At 40.1% G+C, this 20551-nt stretch overlaps 1 protein-coding gene across 1 annotated transcript; it reads left to right on the top strand.

Annotated features, from left to right (window-relative positions):
• Positions 1 to 220: 220 nt before the first annotated feature.
• LOC111142646 (solute carrier family 39 member 6) lies at positions 221 to 20232 on the top strand. Its single transcript, XM_022495962.1, has 10 exons — positions 221 to 663; positions 2585 to 3322; positions 5017 to 5200; positions 6204 to 6373; positions 7577 to 7795; positions 12421 to 12526; positions 14839 to 15216; positions 16462 to 16542; positions 17648 to 17838; positions 18995 to 20232. Exons 2-10 carry the CDS (start codon positions 2594 to 2596, stop codon positions 19145 to 19147), a joined length of 2211 nt encoding a protein of 736 aa, XP_022351670.1. The 5' UTR covers positions 221 to 663; positions 2585 to 2593; the 3' UTR covers positions 19148 to 20232.
• Positions 20233 to 20551: the final 319 nt, after the last annotated feature.

Here is a 20551-nt window from a genome sequence, read left to right as displayed (position 1 = left end):
CGTGGCCCAGCGCAGAAGCACAGCCTCCGTCCCAGGAACGAAGGCCCCACTGGAGTGGCTCAGGACCTTCCACAAAGACCCGAGGCTCGTGTGCTTGTCAGGAAACGTCCCGCTGCCCCTCACGGCCAGGCCCCCGGCTAGCGGATGGGGCTGGCCGCGGGGCCTAGAGAGCGCGTCTCGGGCCTCAGACAGGCGCAGGGCTGCGGAAGGGCTCGAGGAAAGGGTTTCCAGCTCGCTGGTGTCGGGGCTCACAGCCCACTCTGACCGCGCCTTTGCCCCTCCCGCTCCAGCGAGCCCCGTGGCGCCGGCGAACAGGCGGACACGCGGATCCGCCTGACCGGGACGGGGTTCCGGGTCGCACTGCGCATGCCCTGAAGCCATGGCCGGCGGAGGCGGTGGTTCGCGGCGGCGCGCTGCGCGCGGCGGTAATTAGTAATTGTCCTCCTGCTCCCGGGAGGCGAGGCGCGTGGGGCGCGGCTTCCCGGTGGCTGCGCGGCGGTACCCCGGCCCGAGGGGCAGCCGGGCAGATGAGACCGCCGCTTCTCCGTGTCCTGTAGAGGTTTCTCAGAGAGAAGCACGAACCGGTTCCGAACCCTCCGGACCGCCCGCGGGAACTGAAGCGGCGCGAGGGGCCGGGCAGCGGGACGGCGAGGCCACGGAGAGGTGAGTCCCGCAGGTCCGGGAGGGGACAGCGGAGAGGGGAGCCTCGCGGGCCGTGGAGGCCGGACTTTCCCAGTTTCGGGTGCATAGTTGGGCTTTGGGGTGCAGCGAAGGACTTTAGGAGGAAACAGTCCTTCCTGTTCATATCAAATTCGAAGAAGGTACTGTCGTGTTTAAAAATAAAAAGCCTTTGGAAGCAGTTTTGTGTCCTCTTTCCCATTTTCTCCACTCGCCCCTTTTTCCAGACCCTTGTCCTTCGGCTTTCTTTTTTCTTCCACACGCGTTGATTTGCAGGGAAGATTCACCGGCCGGTCCGCGACCGCCCTAAGCATCCTCCCTGGAGAAAGGCATGCAGCTGCCCCCTGAGCCATCCGTCTGTGCGTGTCCCCACCCACCCCGCTCCCCAAACTGCGAATGATTTCTTTATCTTTCACTTTTGTATATTAACTGAATTTCCAAAACTTCAGGCTCTGAAGATTCTTCTTTTAGGAGTCTAGCCCTATGGTAGTTACTTCCATTTTCCACTGCTCCCAGTAGGATAAGCATCAGTGTGCAACAAACAAATGGCAGTTATGGGGCACCCGCGCAGACATTCGTTCATGTGGTTTCTTCAGTCATCCGTCAAATATGTATCTTACCAGCTTTTCCTGGTGCAGGAAACAGCTGAAGGTGGTAGAGCTAGGTTGCCCCGTCCTCGGTCTCTATCTCCAGAACCCAGCCCTAGCCTCTTTGGCTGAAGGCAGATAAATTTGGTCACAATCACCATCCATCACTGATGATGGACGTCTGCTGGGTCCTGAGATATCAGTCCATCTGCTTCTCCGGACTGTACCTTCCCTTGTTTAGCTGAGTTCTGCTTTTCAAGGCGCAACTTGATTTATATATATATATAAAATGGGCTATTTATTTATTTATTTATTTTACATTTTTCAGATTTTATTTCACAGTAATCTCTACAGCCAGCATGGGGCTCAAACCTACAACCCCAAGTTCAAGAGCCATAAGCTCCACTGACTAAGCCAGCTAGGTGCCCTAAAGCTCAACTTGATTATTCTCTTTGGAGTGTAGGCCTTTGGGTCCAAATACTATTGTGTGGATGAGTGATAATAGTCTGTGATAAAATTTTCACCATTTTATAGCCGTATAAGAATGATACCCTTTTTCTGAAGTTTAATTTACTTGAAGAGGTGTTATTTTGTAGTCACTCAAGAGAATGAGATCAATCTATATGTACCAACACAGAAAGGTGTCATTTGTTGAGTGGGAAAAAGGATCCTGTTTGTATAAAGGAAAAAAGACACATCTATTTGAGTATGGATAGAAACCGTCCTAAGGGATAATACAAGAAACTGGCAAACACTAGGTACCTTTGAGGAGTGGGATTGGGGGAAAGAAGCTTTAAATTGATTTGTATGTATTTAAGAAAAAGTTTTAAATGTGAATTATTTTGAGATTCTCATTTCTACTTTTTTTTAATGTTAAAATATTATTCTGTGAAATAATCATGATAGTGGGGATAATGGGGTATTGTTTCGAATCATTGTTCTTACCGGGCTCTCCCTTTTGAGGGTCCACAGAAGCAGTAATAAGAAGTTGCCAGCTATAGCTGTGACCACATGAATCTCCAATTTCTGAGTTCCTATTGCTTTTGCAGTGCTAATTATGGTGTCAGCACTCAGTTGTTCTCCAGTTCTTTCAAGTGTTTTAGCAATTCAAGGGTAGAGCCTAGGATTCTTCCTATTTCCTTTATATATATATATGTAGTTCTTTTATGTTTTCACAGTAGGTAGCAGTACACCAGTCAGTTACACTAAATGGTGTTCTATAAACCTTGATTACTTGATACCAATTTTCAGCATGAGATTTCTTAATTCAAATTGTTTTAAAAGCGAAGGCAAGAATTTTTTTTTTCTATCTTCTCTAGGAAGGTGCAATGGCGAGGAATTTATCTGTAATCTTGATTCTGACCTTCACCCTGTCAGTCACAAATCCCCTTCATGAACTAGAACCAGCAACTGCTTTCCCTCAGACCACTGAGAAAATTATTACAAATTGGGAATCTGGCATTAATGTTGACTTGGCAGTTACCACACGGCGACATCATCTACAGCAGCTTTTCCATCGCTATGGAGAAAATAATTCCTTGTCAGTTGAAGGGTTCAGAAAATTGCTTCAGAATATAGGCATAGATAAGGTTAAAAAAATCCATATACACCATGACCACGACCATCACTCTGACCATGATCACCACTCTCACCGTAATCATGCTGCTTCCAGTAAAAACAATCGGAAAGGTCTTTGCCCAGACCATGAGCCTGATAGTTTGGGTAAAGATCCCAGAAACAGCCAGGGGAAAGGATCTCACCGATCCGAACATACCAATGGTAAAAGGACTGTTTTAATCAAGGATGGTGTTACTGCTAGTGAAGTGACCTCAACTATGTATAATGCTGTCTCTGAAGTCGGAACTCACTTTCTAGAGACAATAGACACTCCAAAACCTGGAAGACTTTTCCCCAAAGATGTGAGCAGTTCCACTCCACCCAGTATCACAGAAAAAAACCGGGTGAGCCGGCTGGCCAGTAGGAAAACAAATGAATCTGTGAGCGAGCCCAGAAAAGGCTTTATGTATTCCAGAAACACAAATGAACATACTCAGGAGGTAAGATGAATGCTTTTCATTATGCCTGCTTGTTTGTCCTGTCATTGCCATTCTATCTCTACTTGCAAGGAGTCTAAAGTAAAAATAAAATGATGAGGTTATTGGAGAGGGAATTTCTACTTTCTCATCCAGGCATCCATCAAAACCCAAAGGCCTTTGTCCCTACTGTGTCGTAAACATTACTGATTGAAAACTTGGAGGGTAATTTTTTTTTTAAAGGTTTTATTTATTTATTTGACAGAGAGAGAGATCACAAGTAGGCAGAGGCAGGCAGAGAGAGAAGGGGAAGCAGGCTCCCCGCTGAGCAGAGAGCCGGATGCGGGGCTGGATCCCAGGACCCTGAGATCATGACCTGAGCTGAAGGCAAAGGCTTAACCCACTGAGCCACCCAGGCGCCCCTGGAGGGTAATTTTTTTATAAAATGGTGCTGGCAGCTACAACTGTTTTCTAATATGGAATTTAAAATGAGTATGAAAAGCAGTAATCAAGATTATTTTTGGATAAAGTCTTTAAAAGGTGAATATTGTTAATGAAAAGTAGAGAATGAGAGGTGGAAAAAGCAGGTGTTAGAATCCATGTTTTAGGGAAAGGTGTGGTTGAAGGCACAATAGAAGGCAAGAAGAGCAATAGTGTTACCTTCTTGGAAGAGGGATCTCAATGACTTGTGGAGTGCTGAAACTGGAGCCACTCCCAAGAGCCATGTGCTGGACAATAGAAAAGTCTGGGAACTGAGGTTCTAAAGTCATGTGTTTTTCCTAAACTTGGCTTCCAGACTGTACAGTTTTCCTTGGCTGAGAAATGTCCAGGGCAAGGAATTAGTTGGTATGCATTAATATGCAAACCTTAGAGTACTTCATTCAAGTCATCCTATGACTGTACCAATTCCAGAATAATCCTAATGGGTCATTCCCATAGTGACACCAGTCCTAAAGTTTGTCCTGAATAGTATTGGCCAAGAACTATGGGAATTTAAAGTAACTTTACAGAAGATGAGAAACAGGTGCTACTGCCAATTTTTTTGTGTGAGAAGGGGAGCTTAGATTACCTAGAGGGGATTCTCTTCAAACTAAGCTTGTCATCTAATTAAGTTGTTGAAACAGCTGCCTGCTGGTACAAGTTTGTTTTATTAACCAGCCTTGCCCTCTGCAAGAGTAATTTACATAATTTAATATTCTCTCATTGTAGAGCTTTTGCCAGGTGAATAGACAGAACTGAGATAAGTTTTGCAAGTACAGTCATTGCTGGAAGAGTGACGTGTCTTGGGCTTGTTTAGGCCATGTAGGGTAGCATTACTACTAAAGCACCATATTTCTCAATCTCTAATGAACTCCATCTCAAAATTAAAGCTCATTTCCTTAATAGGTTTATACAATGAGTTAACGGGCTTGTGAATGTTCACTTATCCTCAAGGTTGTTCCGCTGAGGGCTTTCTTTCTGGATTACTAGTGATTGAGCTGCTTCTCCCGAGAAAAAAATAGGCAGAAGAGGTAGGATATCCCCATTGTGGCATAGCATCTCCAGGGAGCTTGAGGCAAGTTCCAAAGTACTCAAGACAAAAGTTGGTTTTAATGCATTAACTTGAAAAAATAAAGAAGTAGCTTCAGTATGGAAAGGGTGTTGTATCATCAGAAAACTTTTTTGGATTGTGTAATGAGAATGCTTTTGGGTGATTTTCACTGCTTTGTTTCCTTCAGTGTTTCAATGCGTCAAAGTTGCTTACATCTCATGGCATGGGCATCCAGGTTCTGCTGAATGCAACGGAGTTCAACTATCTCTGCCCCGCCATCATCAATCAAATTGATGCTAGATCATGTCTGATTCATACAACGAGTGAAAAGAAAGCTGAAATCCCTCCAAAGACCTATTCTTTACAAATAGGTAGAGTCAACTTTTTTATGCAAAAATAATTTCAAGTAGATACATTTATGTTATACTTTTTCTTACATTTATATCAACCTATTCATTTTCCAGCATAATCCCAAGTACCTTAATTGTTTGTTCTCTGCCTTGAAAGTGAAGAAAGCAGGCTGGTTAGCGTTGCCTTAAGGAAAAAAAATAAAATAAAAAAATAAAACAGATATGTAGCTGAGGTCATCCTACAGGAAATCAGGGGCATCTGAAATTTGGGCTTTTTATGTTGTCACACTGTTTCAGAAGGTCAGTTATATCTGCTGTTTAAGAGCCTAACTCTGGTTCTTATTAATAAATGAAACCAGGATCAGTTCTGCTGTAGTGTAGACCTGCGTTGCTCAAAAACTATGGTAGATAAATAGTTCCCTTGTTTACTGAAGAAATCATTGAATTCCTGGATTCTTTCTTTTTATATTTCTTTCTTCTTCTTTTTTTTTTTTTTTTAAGATTTTATTTATTTGACAGAGATCACAAGTAGGCAGAAATGCAGGCAGAGAGAGAAAGGGAAGCAGGCTCCCTGCTGAGCAGAGAGCCCCATGCGGGGCTCAATCCCAGGACCCTGGGATCATGACCTGAGCTGAAGGCAGAGGCTTAACCCACTGAGCCACCCAGGCGCCCCTCTTCTTTTTTTTTTTAACTCCTCTCTTTCATAATTTCGCTGTGTATGGGAGTCCAAAAGCTCAGCTCCAAGTGATCTAGAATTCATCATTGGTAACCATTTTCTCCCTTTGACCCCCATCTGAAGAACTTCCCACCAGGCTTCTGCTCTTTCCCAGGACGGTTCAGTCAGATTGTTCATTTGCACCAGAAACAGATTTCTCAGTTATTATTCTGTTACCACAGCCCTCTTCCACTGAGTTTGTATTTCTTTAGCTTAAGAAATGCAACTTGCTTTGACAAGTTGCTTTATGCTACTCTGTTAAAGTTCATCAATTGTATAATTTTTCCTTTGCTGTGTTTTATTTGACAGCCTGGGTTGGTGGCTTTATAGCTATTTCCATCATCAGTTTTCTATCTTTGCTCGGCGTTATCTTAGTGCCTCTCATGAATCGGGTGTTCTTCAAATTTCTCCTAAGTTTCCTTGTGGCACTGGCCGTTGGGACATTAAGTGGTGATGCTTTTTTACACCTCCTTCCACATGTAAGTATAGGCATTTGTCCTACCAGTGTATTTTATTATTCAACAGTGAAAAGATTAATATATTTTTGGTTTGTACTAGAATTCTTTGTTTGATATATTTAAGAGGTTAGAAATTTGGTTTAGAGGAGTTGATTCTAAAATATATTAGGTGACTGAAATTTGCATTTACATACTAGATCTTAATATATGTTCGTGGTTTGTTTTTTGCTTTTCTCTTTAATGAAATTTACTAAATACAGACTAATTTAACTTTTTGGACCCAGTTAATAAAAGCCCAGATATTATTACTGTGACAGATACATTAGTGTAATTGCTACAGAAATAAAAACTGATTCTGTTTGTACTCAAGAAACAAGTTTTCCTTTGGAGTTGAATTTATGTATATAATTAGAGATGCACACTCATTGACACAAGTAAATTCTTAAGTAAGTTGAATAGAGTTTACTTAATAGCGCCATTAAAAAGTTAAGTATTTGGATCTCATCTTTTAAGCTTCCCTTAAAGGTTTACAGGTCAGTAGGGAAAAAAATCCTTCTGAGAGCTCTCTACATAGCCCATCATGTTCCATACTGTAGTGAAAAACTGTTTTTGCTATGCTGAGCTCCCTGTCCCCAGATGGCAGATGTTCACCACACAGCCTGTGTGTAGGGTGTACCCTGTGACCACCCCCAACTCCCCTCTGTTGATGTGCTGCACACTCGGTTCCCTACCATGCGTGAGGGCCAAAGCCTGCTGCAGACTGCTGGGGCATAGCATCTGATCTCGGATACCTGCCAGGGCCCGTGACACACACTAGGCTTCTTGAAAGCACAGCAAAGGGACTGGCATGGGCTTTTTCAGTGTGGAGTAAAAATAGAAAACCCTGTATGCCTCTTGAGTCTGGGAGTTCCCTGTCATTTGTGGCCATGGTAACTTGTTCAATATTGAAAATACCTGCTACCTATATGAGAGTCAGGGAATGCATCTGTCATCTCGCTAAACCAGTGCACACCATTAAGTGCCTTAGCACATTATACATTAAGCTCTAGATCACTAGCAGCCTGTGGGTCATTTTGATGTATTAAACTTCCCCCTCAGCTCTGACATAGCCCATTAATTGCCTAATTCTGAATGGTTTCCATATTTGGCCTTACTGTCTTAGCCAAGTTTTCTGACATGTATGAAACTAATGAATTCATAAAATACATACTGTTTTTCCTGTAGTCTCATGCAAGTCACCACCATAGTCACAGCCATGAAGAATCTGCAATGGAAATGAAGAGAGGGCCACTTTTCAGTCATCTGTCTTCCCAAAACATAGAAGAAAGTACCTATTTTGATTCCACATGGAAGGGTCTGACAGCCCTGGGGGGCTTGTATTTCATGTTTCTTGTTGAACATGTACTCACATTGATCAAGCAATTTAAAGATAAGAAGAAAAAGGTAAGGAAAAGTACTGTTTACTTACTAGAGACATTTTTGAGTAGGATTCTAACTAGACTGTTAGCTGAGCTTTTGCAGCAGGTATGATCTTCATTCAAGAGAGTTTCAGTACCCTGAAATACTTTTTCTTTCCAGAGGCATAACCCTGGAGTTCTCTGTTTTCAGTATTCCCTTCAGATTCCTGAGAGGGTAAAAATGGCAGAGGTTCAACCTTTGTGTAAAACCAAACAAGGCACAAGCAGAGCCTTGAAGATCTGAAGCATCATGATTACAGCCTTAATGGTGGCAACGGTTTCTTGGGTATATACACCCAAATTCATTGATGTGTGTTTGTTAAATATGGACGCCTTCCTCATTGTCAGTCATACCTCAGTAAAGTATTGTGTTTGTTGGTTTGTGTAGGTTTTTTGTTGGTTTTTTTGTTTCTTCTTAAATGGGCTCCATGCTGAGATCAAGACCTGAGCTGAGATTGAGAGTCGGACATTTAACCAACAGAGCCATCCAGACATCACTACATGTTTTGTTTTTTAAAGAAGCATTATGGTCACACTGTCGGTATTTTTTGGTAGTTACGATTAACTGTTCTCATCAACTTTAATTTTTCACCCTGTAGCTGAATATTCTCCGTGTTTCAGAGGGTTTGTGACTTTCACAGTCTTGTCCTTTACAAATTGGCACCAGAAAATAGTATGAAACCAAACCATAGGCTCTTTATTTCTGGTAAAAAAAAAAAAAAAAAAAAAGCCACCTATGGTTATCTGTCACCTCTTAAACTGATGTGACCAGGCAAGTCAGTCAAAGGACTGTCCTAATGGAAACTCTTAAAAAGGACATATACACATCTTAGACATTTTAATTTAATTTAAACTGCCTGTACATTCATATTCTGGTCATTTGTTGTTGACCAAGGTTTTCTTTGAGTCAGAAGTTTGATAATTTTTTCTGTAGCCATGCTCCTTCACCTACAGTCTCCAATTTTGGTTTCTCTCAAGTGAAGAAGAGGTTACACACTTGGAAAGCTATACGAGAGTAGAATCTAGGCTTTGTAAATTTTATGCAGTGGTTGCTTTACATAACTTGATAGTCTTTTTTTTTTTTTAACAACTTGCTTTTGAATCTTATAAAAGCATTCAGCTTAAGTTTTCATAGAAGTAACTATTCTCACCATCATTTCACAGTTTGAGTTATGTGTCATTAAATTGTGCAATTACTATAACAAGCCTAACTGGCATGAAGAGGTTTGAAAACAAACGCAGTTGTTTCTTGCTGAGTGCAGAGCTCACTGTGGGAAGCAAGTGCGTGTGTGAACAAGAAAGTTGCCTCCTTCTCCTTCCTGTGAACATTTGCCCTTAGAGATTTGTCCTTCACTAAGACCTCAAGTTACAAATTGTGAACCTTCTCTTTACTGGACCTAAAGTTAGAAGAAAGAAGTGAAATGAGAATAGTTTATTCACTCCTCATCCAGGAGTCCTCTTCCATGTTCCCATTGTCCCAGGTGCTTCACTTGGACTGATTGGAGGATATATCCTACTTGATGACATTCCCTGGAATTCTTTCCCTAAAAAAACAAATGATCTTGCATTAGTTTCAGGGGGAGGTTTGGAGGTTTGTTTGTTTTACTATGTCTCCAGTTCACATGCCATCATTTCTAACATTCTAATTTCAATTTAGTTTTTAAATTTTACCTATAGATAGCTTTTCTTTAATCTGGTACTCTTTAACATGGGACTGTTAAGAAGTAGGCTCCCTGTGATTTAACAAAGAACAATTTTTAACTCAGTTGTGAAATCAATCTTGTGTCATGACCAATGTTTTTAAAGGCAGCAGTAATATACAGTGTATGACATGTTTTACTATGGCTTATAGTCAAAGAAGTTTAATGATCTCTTTTCTAAAATAGTTTCTACTGGAATAAAAGCTCTGAAGAGCTAGGACCTTTGCTACATCTCCAATGCCTAGAATAGCATCTGTCATGATAGATAGTTTATACATTTGTTGAATGTATAAGAAACATTAAATGGCAAGCAAGCATAATTTCTACACAGACTTCCCACAGGAGTTTTGCAAATGTTACATGTTCTCTTCCCTTTCAGAATATATTGAGTTTATCTTTTGTTAAAGGTGTCCAGATCTTAGAGTTACTCATTTAACAGTTTTAAATTACATTTGTTCTCTCAAAACAAAACAAAACAGGGGCACCTGGGTGGCTCAGTGGATTAAACCTCTGCCTTCAGCTCAGGCCATGATCTCAAGGTCCTGGGATTGAGCCCTGCATTGGGCTCTCTGCTCAACGGGGAGTCTGCTTCCCGCTCTCTCTCTGCCTGGTGCTCTGCCCGCTGCTCTGCCCACTTGTGATCTCTCTCTCTGTCAAATAAATAAATAAAATCTTAAAAAAAAAAAAGCTCTTCCGTATACAGTGAGTGTTTAGAACTTTTTCAGCCTTATAACAGGACCTAGGATTTTCCTGAAGATATCCATTCTGCATCCTTAGGAGATTGCATATATCATATGATATCTGTCAATTTGAAATCAATATTCAAATTAGGGTTATATCTCATACTTGATTATGTATAGTTGGACCTTTATAATAAGTTCAACCTCAAAAGCTTTTTTCTACCAGTGAAGGCTATTTCTACCAGTGAAGGTCACGTTGAGGACCTGCAGGTCATCTATGACATCTCTCTTATCATCGTATCTATGCTAGTTTTAGTGAATACATCCGGAACTTTTCCATTTCTCTCCCTCTTCCTTGCTATCATTCTAGTCTAAGCCATGCTTTTCTCCCACCTGGGTGACAGCATCCACTTTAACTGGCCTGTCTACAGTATTTTATTGTTTCCTTCTCCCAGTCCAGAGCAAAACAAAGTGATTTGTTTCAATGGAAATCTGATGAAGTTGTACACCACCATTTATAATCCTTCCTTCAATGACTTCTCTATATTTGTAGGACATAGTCCACACTTTTAACTTGGTTTGCATTGTCTGGGTCTCCTTCTGCCACCCAGCCGTTAGCCCCCTATCTCTGACCACCTTGCACTGCTTTCATTTCTGGGATGGGATTGGCCTCTTTCTGTTTTAGGACCCTCCCACATGCTGTTCTCCCTACGTGGAATCCACCTCTATTCCCAGCCTACGGTTCCCGCACAAACTTCTGCTTATCTTAGGTCTTGGTGTAAGAATCACCTTCTCAAGGAAACCTGCCCTGGGACTTAGTTAGGGCTTATTATACACTCTCATAGCATTATGTGTTTTCCCTTTATAAAACATGAAAAATTGCAATCAAAGAATTGTTTAATCATTATATCTGTAAAGCCTTGCTCCCTATGGATGCTAAGCTCCATGAAAACAGAGACCATGTGTATCTTGCTTTATGTTGTATTGCCAGCATACAGCATAGGGAACATTATAGGTCCCTGATACTTATAGAATGAAAGAACTGGTTAATCTGTAAGTTCTCTGGAGAGTCATTGCCCAGCAGGAAAGAAAGCATTAACTGAACTGATACAAAATATCCTGAATTCATTTATTGTCACAAACATTGAAGTACTTTCTCTGTTAAAGGTACTAAGCTGGGGGTCGGTATAAAGATGGGTTTGTGTGCTTGCCTTTAAAAACTCTATAGTCTAAGAATGTACGGATGGTTTACATGTTATCAGAGCTAGAATGAAATCTCGGGCCCAGTGGTGATTGTTTAAGTCATACTCAAAAGCATTGCAGATAAGAAATCTATTATTTGTGGGACCATTTTTAGTCATTTTGAGTATTCTCTTCTACATAGGAAACGTATATAAGTAAAGTATTACTTCTACACAAGTAAGCAAAGTAAAGTAATGAATGATTGACGTAAGTAAATCACACACTGCACCATTGTTCAAATGGTGACCTTTATGCTTGGGCTCAAAGATAAGGATAATAGCTCAAGCATGGTATTGAGGTGGTTAAAAAACCTAGTGATAAATTCGAGGCTAACTAATAGAGATTTGTTTTTTAAAAAAGGAAGCTTGTTAATGCTGTTTTATTATAGGAAAAGTGTTTTAGTTTTAATAGCAAACACCTAATCAGTGTCACAGTATAGTTTTAGGTTATAAAAAGTATGGGAAGTATGGGGTTTCGGTGTCCAAAAGAGGGCTGGAGAGAACCAAGCAGTTGGTTAGCAGATCACTAAATGCTGGAAAAAGTCTCCAGTTGGTTCTAAAATTGATAACCTGAGGCATAGTTCAATTTTAATATGTGTATGAATCATTCAGGCCTCTGGTTAAAATCCCTGTGCTGATTCATTAGGTCTGGGTGTGGCCCAAGATTGTTCATTTCTAACAGGCTCCCCAGAGCACACTTAAAGTAGATGACCTAGGGGACATTGAGAAAGATGGACATGTGATTTTGCAACATTTCATATTACTGAAGCCTTGATGCTTCACCATCCTGAGCAGCTGTTATGCCTAAAACACATGGCTAGGTGCTGTGTAAATTAACTACAGGTCCTGCCGGCCCTTGGAGGACTTTTATCCCAATAAATGTCCTTTACTCTGTTGTCTTCCCTGGGTCTTCCGCTTAACTGTTTGTTTATAATTGTACACAGAAGCACTTCAATGGTTTTAAAGTGCTGCTTTCTCTTACCATTTTAGAATCAGAAAAAACCTGAAACTGATGATGATGTAGAGATTAAGAAGCAGCTGTCCAAGTATGAATCTCAACTTTCAACAAATGAGGAGAAAGTAGATGCAGATGATCGTAAGTCTTAACAAATCTGAGGTCTGGAGGGAGTTTACTGCACTGTGATTTGCAGGCAGCTTGGACTATCTGGGACAGAGGGGACCATGTCCCTTTGTCTATTTTATTTTTTTTTTTACTTTTGAAATACTTAATGCCTTTTCTTTTTAATTGCCAGTGAGTAAGCTGTTTATATTATATTTACATTTTTTCCTCTAATTTTTTTATTTTGAAGGAATTCAGACATACAGAAAAGTTTCAAGAGTAATGCAAAGAGGGGCGCCTGGGGGGCTCATACAGTTAGGCATCTGCCTTCGGCTCAGGTCATGATCCCAGGGTCCTGGGATCAAGCCCCGCATCAGGCTCCCTGCTCAGTGGGGAGCCTGCTTCTCCCTCTTCCTCCTCCTGCTGCTCCCCCAACTTGTACTCTCTCTCTCTCTCTCTGTCAAGTAAATAAATAAAATCTTTAAAAAAAAAAAAAAGTAATACAAAGAATTCCTGTATCTTTCATACAGCCCCCATATTTTACACACCCTTATCATTCTGTTTCTCTCTGAGTACACATACACACACTGTTTTGCTAAGCCATTTGAAAGTAAATTACAGACGAGATGTCTCTGTTTCCCCACATGCTCCCTATATATTTCCTTAGAAAAAGGACATTGTCTTATATAACCATGGTTCAGTTATTGAAATCAGGAAATTAATGTGATACCACGTCATTACTAGTCTCTAGACCTCACTTATGTTTTTCCAGTTGTCTTAATGACTCCTTTATATTTTCCCTCCACCAGAAGAAAAAGTTGGTCCAGAGCATAGCCCAGGATCAAATACTGCATCTAGTTGCCCCTCATTTGGGCTGTTTCTAATCTTTTTTAGGACTAGATTGATCACTCGGGGCAGAAGTACCACAATGTGGTATTATATCCTCTCCAGTAATGCGGTGTGCCACCTGCCGTGATGCCCCGCTGTGAAGTTACTGTTTTTCCTGTAACTGGACTGTTAGCTTGGCATTTCTTATTGGATGAAATGAGATAAGATGAAAATTTTAAACCAAACTCCTCGCCATGACCTTCATGGTCCGACCCTGCCCTCCACTCTGTCCCATTGTTCGTTGTGTCCAATCTCACTGCCCTTCTTTTCATTCCATGAGCACACCAAGTTTATCTCTAAGCCTTGCATTCACTATTGTTCCTGCTCGGAAGCCTCCTGTCGGATCTTCACACAAATTCCTGCCGCATCCGTTAGACTCAGAGGCCTTACCTGATCACCCAAAGACAAATGTCTCCCAGTTACTTCCTTCCCATTACCCTTTTCTGGTTTTCTCCATGCTGCCCAGTGCCTCATAGGACCTTATTTACACATGTTTTCTTATTAAATGTGGCTGTCGCCCCACAAGAACAGAACGTGCTTGAAGTTAGAGACTTTGTCACGTTCGCATCCGTCCCCCGTGCCCGGCAGGGTACATGGCCAGAGTAAGTGCTCACTAGATGGCTGCCCGCTAACCAGGGAGGAAATCTGCTCAGTTGCTACTGCCTGCCTCTACGGTTTCCTTCCCAACCTTGGTTTTTTTATCCTGTTTTTTTCTCTAAAGAGTAAATAAAACGTTCTTGCTCTTCTTATGTGTATTCCTTCTTCATCACGGAGTCCAGTGTGGTGTATAACAGTGAGAGGGAGTTGTTGCCCTAGAACTGGACCACAGTGTTGGGAATGTGCCCAAGAAAAGTGTGATCCGTGCACAGGACAAAGGGAAAAAACAAAACTTTATTGTTGAAATTTACTTTTCTTTGTACAAGTAGATAATAAATAAGTTGTCCTTGGTGATCGCTGTATTTCAAATGCTTGTTTTTCCTTGAACTTCACCCTCAAAAAAGAAGTTAGACAACAGGATTATGCATGTTTTTTATTTCCAATTTTCAGTATTTTTCTTAACTGTTTTTCTAAGGTAAGTATATGCTGCTTTTTTAACCAGGGAAAAAAGACATCTTTTAAAAATGTAAGGAGGAAGGTATTACCCTATATGTTAATTAAATGGAATTTTATTAATAACTTGAAAAAGAAAAAATGTAAGGCAGAAGAAATCAAGGGAGAATCTTGGGACTAGTTATTGGAGATTGAAGTTGAAAGTCCGTTCTTAATCTGTCAGGCCATTTCATTTCTAAAATTCATTAAAACCTGTAGATGTTTTGCATCAGCAGTACTCTGCTTCGTTTTGTATGTGAGAGGCTTGCCACACTCTAAGATCTTTTTTGACTTTGTCGGGGAATGTTTGAAATACGTGCATTAACAAAGCCTTCTGACTTTGACCCGATGTCCCTTATGTTTACACCTAGGACCTGAAGGCTATTTACGAGGGGACTCACAGGAGCCCTCCCACTTTGATTCTCCACAGCCAGCAATCCTGGAAGAAGAAGAGGTCATGATAGCTCATGCCCATCCGCAGGAAGTCTATAACGAATATGTCCCCCGAGGCTGCAAGAATAAATGCCATTCACATTTTCATGATACGCTCGGCCAGTCCGACGATCTCATTCACCACCATCATGATTACCATCATATTCTGCATCACCACCACCACCAAAACCACCACCCCCACAGTCACAGTCAGCGCTACTCTCGGGAGGAGCTGAAGGACGCCGGCATCGCCACGTTGGCCTGGATGGTCATCATGGGCGACGGCCTGCACAATTTCAGCGATGGCCTCGCAATTGGTACGCATCTGCATGTTTGCTCCTTGTTGGCTGACTCTGAAAGTCACATTAAGCCACCAGGCCCCTTTTAATGAAGACTAGGGCCATTTTGATAAAGCTGATAACTTCTAAGATCATCAGAATGTTATTTCTTCTGTAGCTACATTGACAATGAAGTACTAAATAAAAGTTACATAAGATTAAGTGCTACAAACTGCCTGCTCCGTTACCTAAGTGGTAACTCTCAAAAGTTGTTTTAATTTGTAGAATCTTAAAATCAAGCTTTAACATGCATGGAGTATATGTTTTTGTGGGGTTTTTTTGTTTTGTTTTTACATTAGAGTTCCCCCCCTTATCTGCAATATAAACAATATTAAGGTACAAGACACTTTTTTCCATCATCTTTTATACGGAAGGAATCCTGGCATATCTGATAAGTTGAGTTTAAAAAAAAATTTAAGAGAGATTTTGCTATTAAATTGTTCGTTCTATCACAACCAAGAGATAATAGAATACTTAAAAATTATAGTGACCTGGTGTTGGAAGGAGCAGTGGAAATAATTATAGGTTAGGCAGCTAAGGCCTGGCAGGGCGAACCCCTTGCCCAAGGAGGCAGTGCTGTTTTGTAACCAGGCAGAGAGGAGCTCAGTTGGCTCCCTGGAAGCCTGGTGTGCTTCCTCCTCTGGGTACTGTGCACAGCAGAAGCAACAAAGGAGGAGATGCACATGCTCAGTCACACTTTATAAGCAATCGGTTGTATACAGTGCTAGTTTTTAAAATGGGGGGAGCTATTTGTCTTAGACTTTTCTTATTAGCCAGTGGAAGAATGAATGTGAACAAATCTAATTACCTAGTGGATTCTTCTGAGGCCAGTGAAAGGTATTTGTACTCTTGACTGCTGCATTTTCTTCCAAACCTTTTAAATCGGTTCAGTTTTTACATAAATGTTTTCCGTGATAACGATTACGTCTCAGGTCTGTGATAAGATCCTCTAATCACTCTGAAGCACAGTGGAACTTACCCTTCTCAATTGTACCCGCTTATGCTCCACTGGGAAATTTAAGCCTAATTGCATGTAACCTAACGTTACTTGTAAAGAATATGCAGAGTGCAGCTGGAAAGTTCTGTTAATTCATGACCAGAATCTCGTTTACTTCTTTCACCTCATGTTGTATGCTGGTTAAGATTTAAAAAACAAAAAAACAAAAAAAAAAAACCACCCATAGAACAATGTAGCCAAACTTTCTCTGATTGATTTTTACCCAGGGGCTGCTTTTACTGAAGGTTTGTCGAGTGGTTTAAGTACTTCTGTTGCTGTGTTTTGTCACGAGTTGCCTCATGAATTAGGTAAGCGAACCATATAAACAGTATTTTCCAGGGGGATGAAGTGTCCTAGTGTCACTGGCATTTGCTCTTGAGAGTCCCAGCAAGCTTCCTCATAACTTCTCTGCCTTCTACTAGCCTAGCCAGGTTTCTTTTCTCACTGAGTGTAAGTTTGTTTCCTGCCAGTATTCTGACCCTATGAGTATGATTACACAATTGCCTCTGTGGCGTTGCCAGAAAGATTTGTGGGCCTCCTCTCTCATCCTCTGACCCTACCACATGCCTTCCTGGACCAGCATACTGGTGACATCAGTGATCATTATCTTCATACCTGCAATATGAATAAGACCACAGGATTCAAAGAAGTCAGCTTCCATTAACAGAGAGAAATTGGCAAAGAGATTCTCTTTGGAGCTAAAGAAAAGGGAAGTTGATGAATTGTGTTTTGAATATTTTTCTCCTCTGTCATCAGGATTTAAAACCTTCCCAGAGTTGTTCTGGATCCCAGTTCATGTCCTTGTTTTTCTTCTTGTTAGATACATATTTGCACACACTTGTGCTGCCATTTTCAGTTTTGTTCCTTGGCATGTTTTCTGCCATTCAGAAGGCCTCCCATCTGCCTGCTGGATGCTTATAATCCTGCACATCTGGCTTATGTTCCACATTCTAGGTCCTTCATATTCCCCGAAGCCTCTATTAGCTATTCCCATCTTCATTGCTCTTTTTATCCTTTTATAACTAGAATGTTAGACTCTTAAGCTCTTAACTATAGATTGCCTTTATCATTTGCTGACCATTTTGTGTGTGAAATGATCATTGAAATCCTCTTCTTTGTGCCCAATTATAAGCTTGTTGAAGACCGTGCAAGAGCGCAAATTTAAATTCATGGTATTTTTCATTCATTGACAGAGTGAAAGCCTTAAGAAAAACTTTGGATTAAAAAATACCTTAATTTATAGAGGTGTTAGGGTGATTTACACTAATACTTGTTACCCCTGGTAATCCTTAGCTGCTTTCTTTTTCCTTCAAAAAAATTTAGAGAAGTTCTTAAATTAAAAAGTTTCTTGGGTATGTGTCTGAATAGTGATTTCTTTCCTTTCTTTGTTCCCTTTTTTATTTTATGTTAAAGGTGATTTTGCTGTTTTACTAAAGGCTGGCATGACTGTTAAGCAAGCTGTTCTTTATAATGCTTTGTCAGCCATGCTGGCATATCTTGGAATGGCAACAGGAATCTTTATTGGTCATTATGCTGAAAATGTTTCTATGTGGATATTTGCACTTACCGCTGGCTTATTCATGTATGTTGCTCTGGTTGATATGGTAAGTTTTTAAGAAGTCTAATTACAGTGTTGACTAACAATAAAATAGAGAAAATGTTCAGTGAAACCTCTTTAAAAAAAATAGTAAGATGATTGACTGATTGATTGATTTGAGAGAAAGAATCCCAGGGTTGGGGGGAGGAGCAGAAGGAGAGAGAATCTCAAGCACACTCCACACTTGAGTGCTGAGCCAATCCAGGCTCATTCCCAAGACCCTGAGATTACAACCTTAGCCAAACCCAAGAGTCAGATGCTTAACCAACTTAACCAGGCACCCCATGAAACCTCATTTTTAAAAAGGCTTTAGTTTAGGAGGTGCCTGACTGGCTCAGTCAGTAGAGCGTGCAACTCTTGATCTCAGGGTTGTGAGTTCTAGCCCCACTGTGGAAATAGAGCTTACTTTTTTATTTAATTGATTAATTAATTAATTTAAAAGGCTTTAGAATAAGTAGAGTAATAAGTGAGTCTGTATTTTATAAGGTAGCATAGAAAATACAGGTTCTTTAGGGTGTATCTTTTTGGATTACTGATTGCAAGCACACCTTATCCTGCCTAATGTGTGTCAGGATACACAGAAATATCCACCCCTTTCTAATGTGTCTTTTTGAGAGTAGAATCTCAGTAATCAGGCATTCAACTCTGTATAGATTTGTCAGAAACCCAGCACAAGCCACATGTTGTGAATGCTCATAATTTCTTCAGAATGCTCATAATTTCCTTATTAATGGACAAAGGAGTTACTTTGTTTTGTCAGCAAAGTCCACATAACAATCCCAACCAGTCTGATTGCTAAAATTTTATTTTCTATATAAAGTCTCCATATCTCTAAACTTAGGTAAGCCATATGTTATGTTTGGTTCAGCTACCGGCAGTAACGAAAGGAGAATAATCAGTATAGTTCTTTGTTTCATAGTAGAGTGAACTGGACCAATATAAACTTTGACTTGTTGAGCATACTGTGAATAATCATTATGAATTAAGCTGCTGGGAAATGCTGTATACATTAGCTAGACTCAGTATGTATATGGTCCCATTTTAAGGAGTTGGCTCAGTATATCCAGCGACGTATAAAGCTAGTATTACTGCCCTGTAAATTCTTCTAAAAACTAATTCGTGGTTCTGAAAACTTAAATGTTGCTCTTGTTTTTTTCTTTAAGGTACCTGAAATGCTGCACAATGATGCTAGTGACCATGGATGTAGCCGCTGGGGATATTTCTTTTTACAGAATGCTGGGATACTTTTGGGTTTTGGAATTATGTTGCTTATTTCCATATTTGAACATAAAATTGTGTTTCGTATAAATTTCTAATTAGGGTGTAAATGCTAGAGTAGCTTGAAAAAATATTGCTGTCTGTAGTTTGAATAGGTCATAGGGAGATGAGAGTTCGTAAGCTGTGATACGCAGCCTTTGCGGTTAGTGGATTTTGTGATTTTTTTTTTATTGAGTATTTCCACTTGTTATGCTTATAAGGTCAGTTATGGTGGTAACACAAAGGTACGTTTTAATATTTAAGTTATTCTATTTTGGGAATATGAGCTATATGTGCAATTTACCAATTTTACCAGTTTATTGTATAAACAAGAGATTTGGCATGACATATTCTGTATATTTCAGGAAAAATGTCTTTAATGCTTTTTCTAGAACCTAATTTAACACAGTAAGCCCCATGCTGGATGTCAGGCCTCTGAAGAACTGCTGGCATTTAGGGGTAAGGATACACACAAAGCCCGAGATACCAACAATGCTTGTACTGAATTTTAGCTAAGAAATAAAGAGAAAAAAAGAATCTGTAAGAATTAAGAAGGCACAGATTTCTTTCCCAAAAAAAGTCACAAAACTCATTACAAAATAGAAGAGAAAATTTAAGTTAAAATGGCAATGCTAGTGTAGAGTACCTTCATAACATATTTGTCATAGTAAAATAAACCACATATTTGTCAGTAAAATAAACCACATTGAGCACTTTTTACTAATTTAGTTGTACATTTAACTTTGTATAATAGAGAAGTCTAAGTATATTTAATGAATTCAAGCAATATATACCTTACCCAAGAAATTGGAATGTTCAAATATTTGTGTGGAGTTATACCAGATGAATATGAGTAAGTCTATGTAAGGCCAGAAACTTGGGTATTGAATGTTCTGGTTATCTGGTTTACCAAATGTCAGCATAGTAGAGCTCTGAGATAGGCAAGGACATTAAAACCACACTGAGTGTAATTTGACTCCTTGGATTCAGAAAGTACTTTGGTATCTTTCAGTGCTTCAGTGTTGTCATTATGAGCAATTATCATTTTTATATGTAGTACTTTAGACATACTAGGGCTGTCTGTGGCATTCTCTAGATGTTGCTTTTCTACAAAATAAATTCCCCATGTCAGCTTGATATCAGATATCCGACTTTCTTTTTTTTTTTTTAACACCATAGTAACTACTTAAGCATACAGCTCATTAGTTTTAAGTATATTCACACTGTTGTGCAATGGATCTCCAGAGCTTTTTCATCTTGCAGAACTGGATCTCTATACGCATTAAACCACAGCTCACTTCTTTCTCCCATAGCCCCTATAACCACCATTCTACTTTCTGTCTCTGAATTTGAGATGTCTGATTTTCTTAAGTACTATCCAGACTATAGTATACTTACCAAATCACTTATATTATTGATCAGTTACATCAATTACTCAGTTTTAAATTCTTTATCACAAAGAC

The sequence above is a fragment of the Enhydra lutris genome, unplaced genomic scaffold (genome assembly GCF_002288905.1).
Source record: "Enhydra lutris kenyoni isolate GAN:26980312 unplaced genomic scaffold, ASM228890v2 scaffoldscaffold8, whole genome shotgun sequence".
Lineage (NCBI taxonomy): Eukaryota > Metazoa > Chordata > Mammalia > Carnivora > Mustelidae > Enhydra > Enhydra lutris.
Note: the sequence above shows the minus strand (reverse complement) of the source record. Positions and strands in the feature narration are given on the sequence as shown.

What these genes read in the sequence shown, in the direction of transcription:
- LOC111142646 (XM_022495962.1), top strand. Translation starts at nt 2,594, where the DNA reads ATGGCGAGGAATTTATCTGTAATCTTGATTCTGACCTTCACCCTGTCA. An exon ending in GAAAGTAGATGCAGATGATC is followed by an intron (nt 12,527 to 14,838) that starts GTAAGTCTTAAC and finishes GTTTACACCTAG; the next exon opens with GACCTGAAGGCTATTTACGA. An exon ending in CAGCGATGGCCTCGCAATTG is followed by an intron (nt 15,217 to 16,461) that starts GTACGCATCTGC and finishes ATTTTTACCCAG; the next exon opens with GGGCTGCTTTTACTGAAGGT.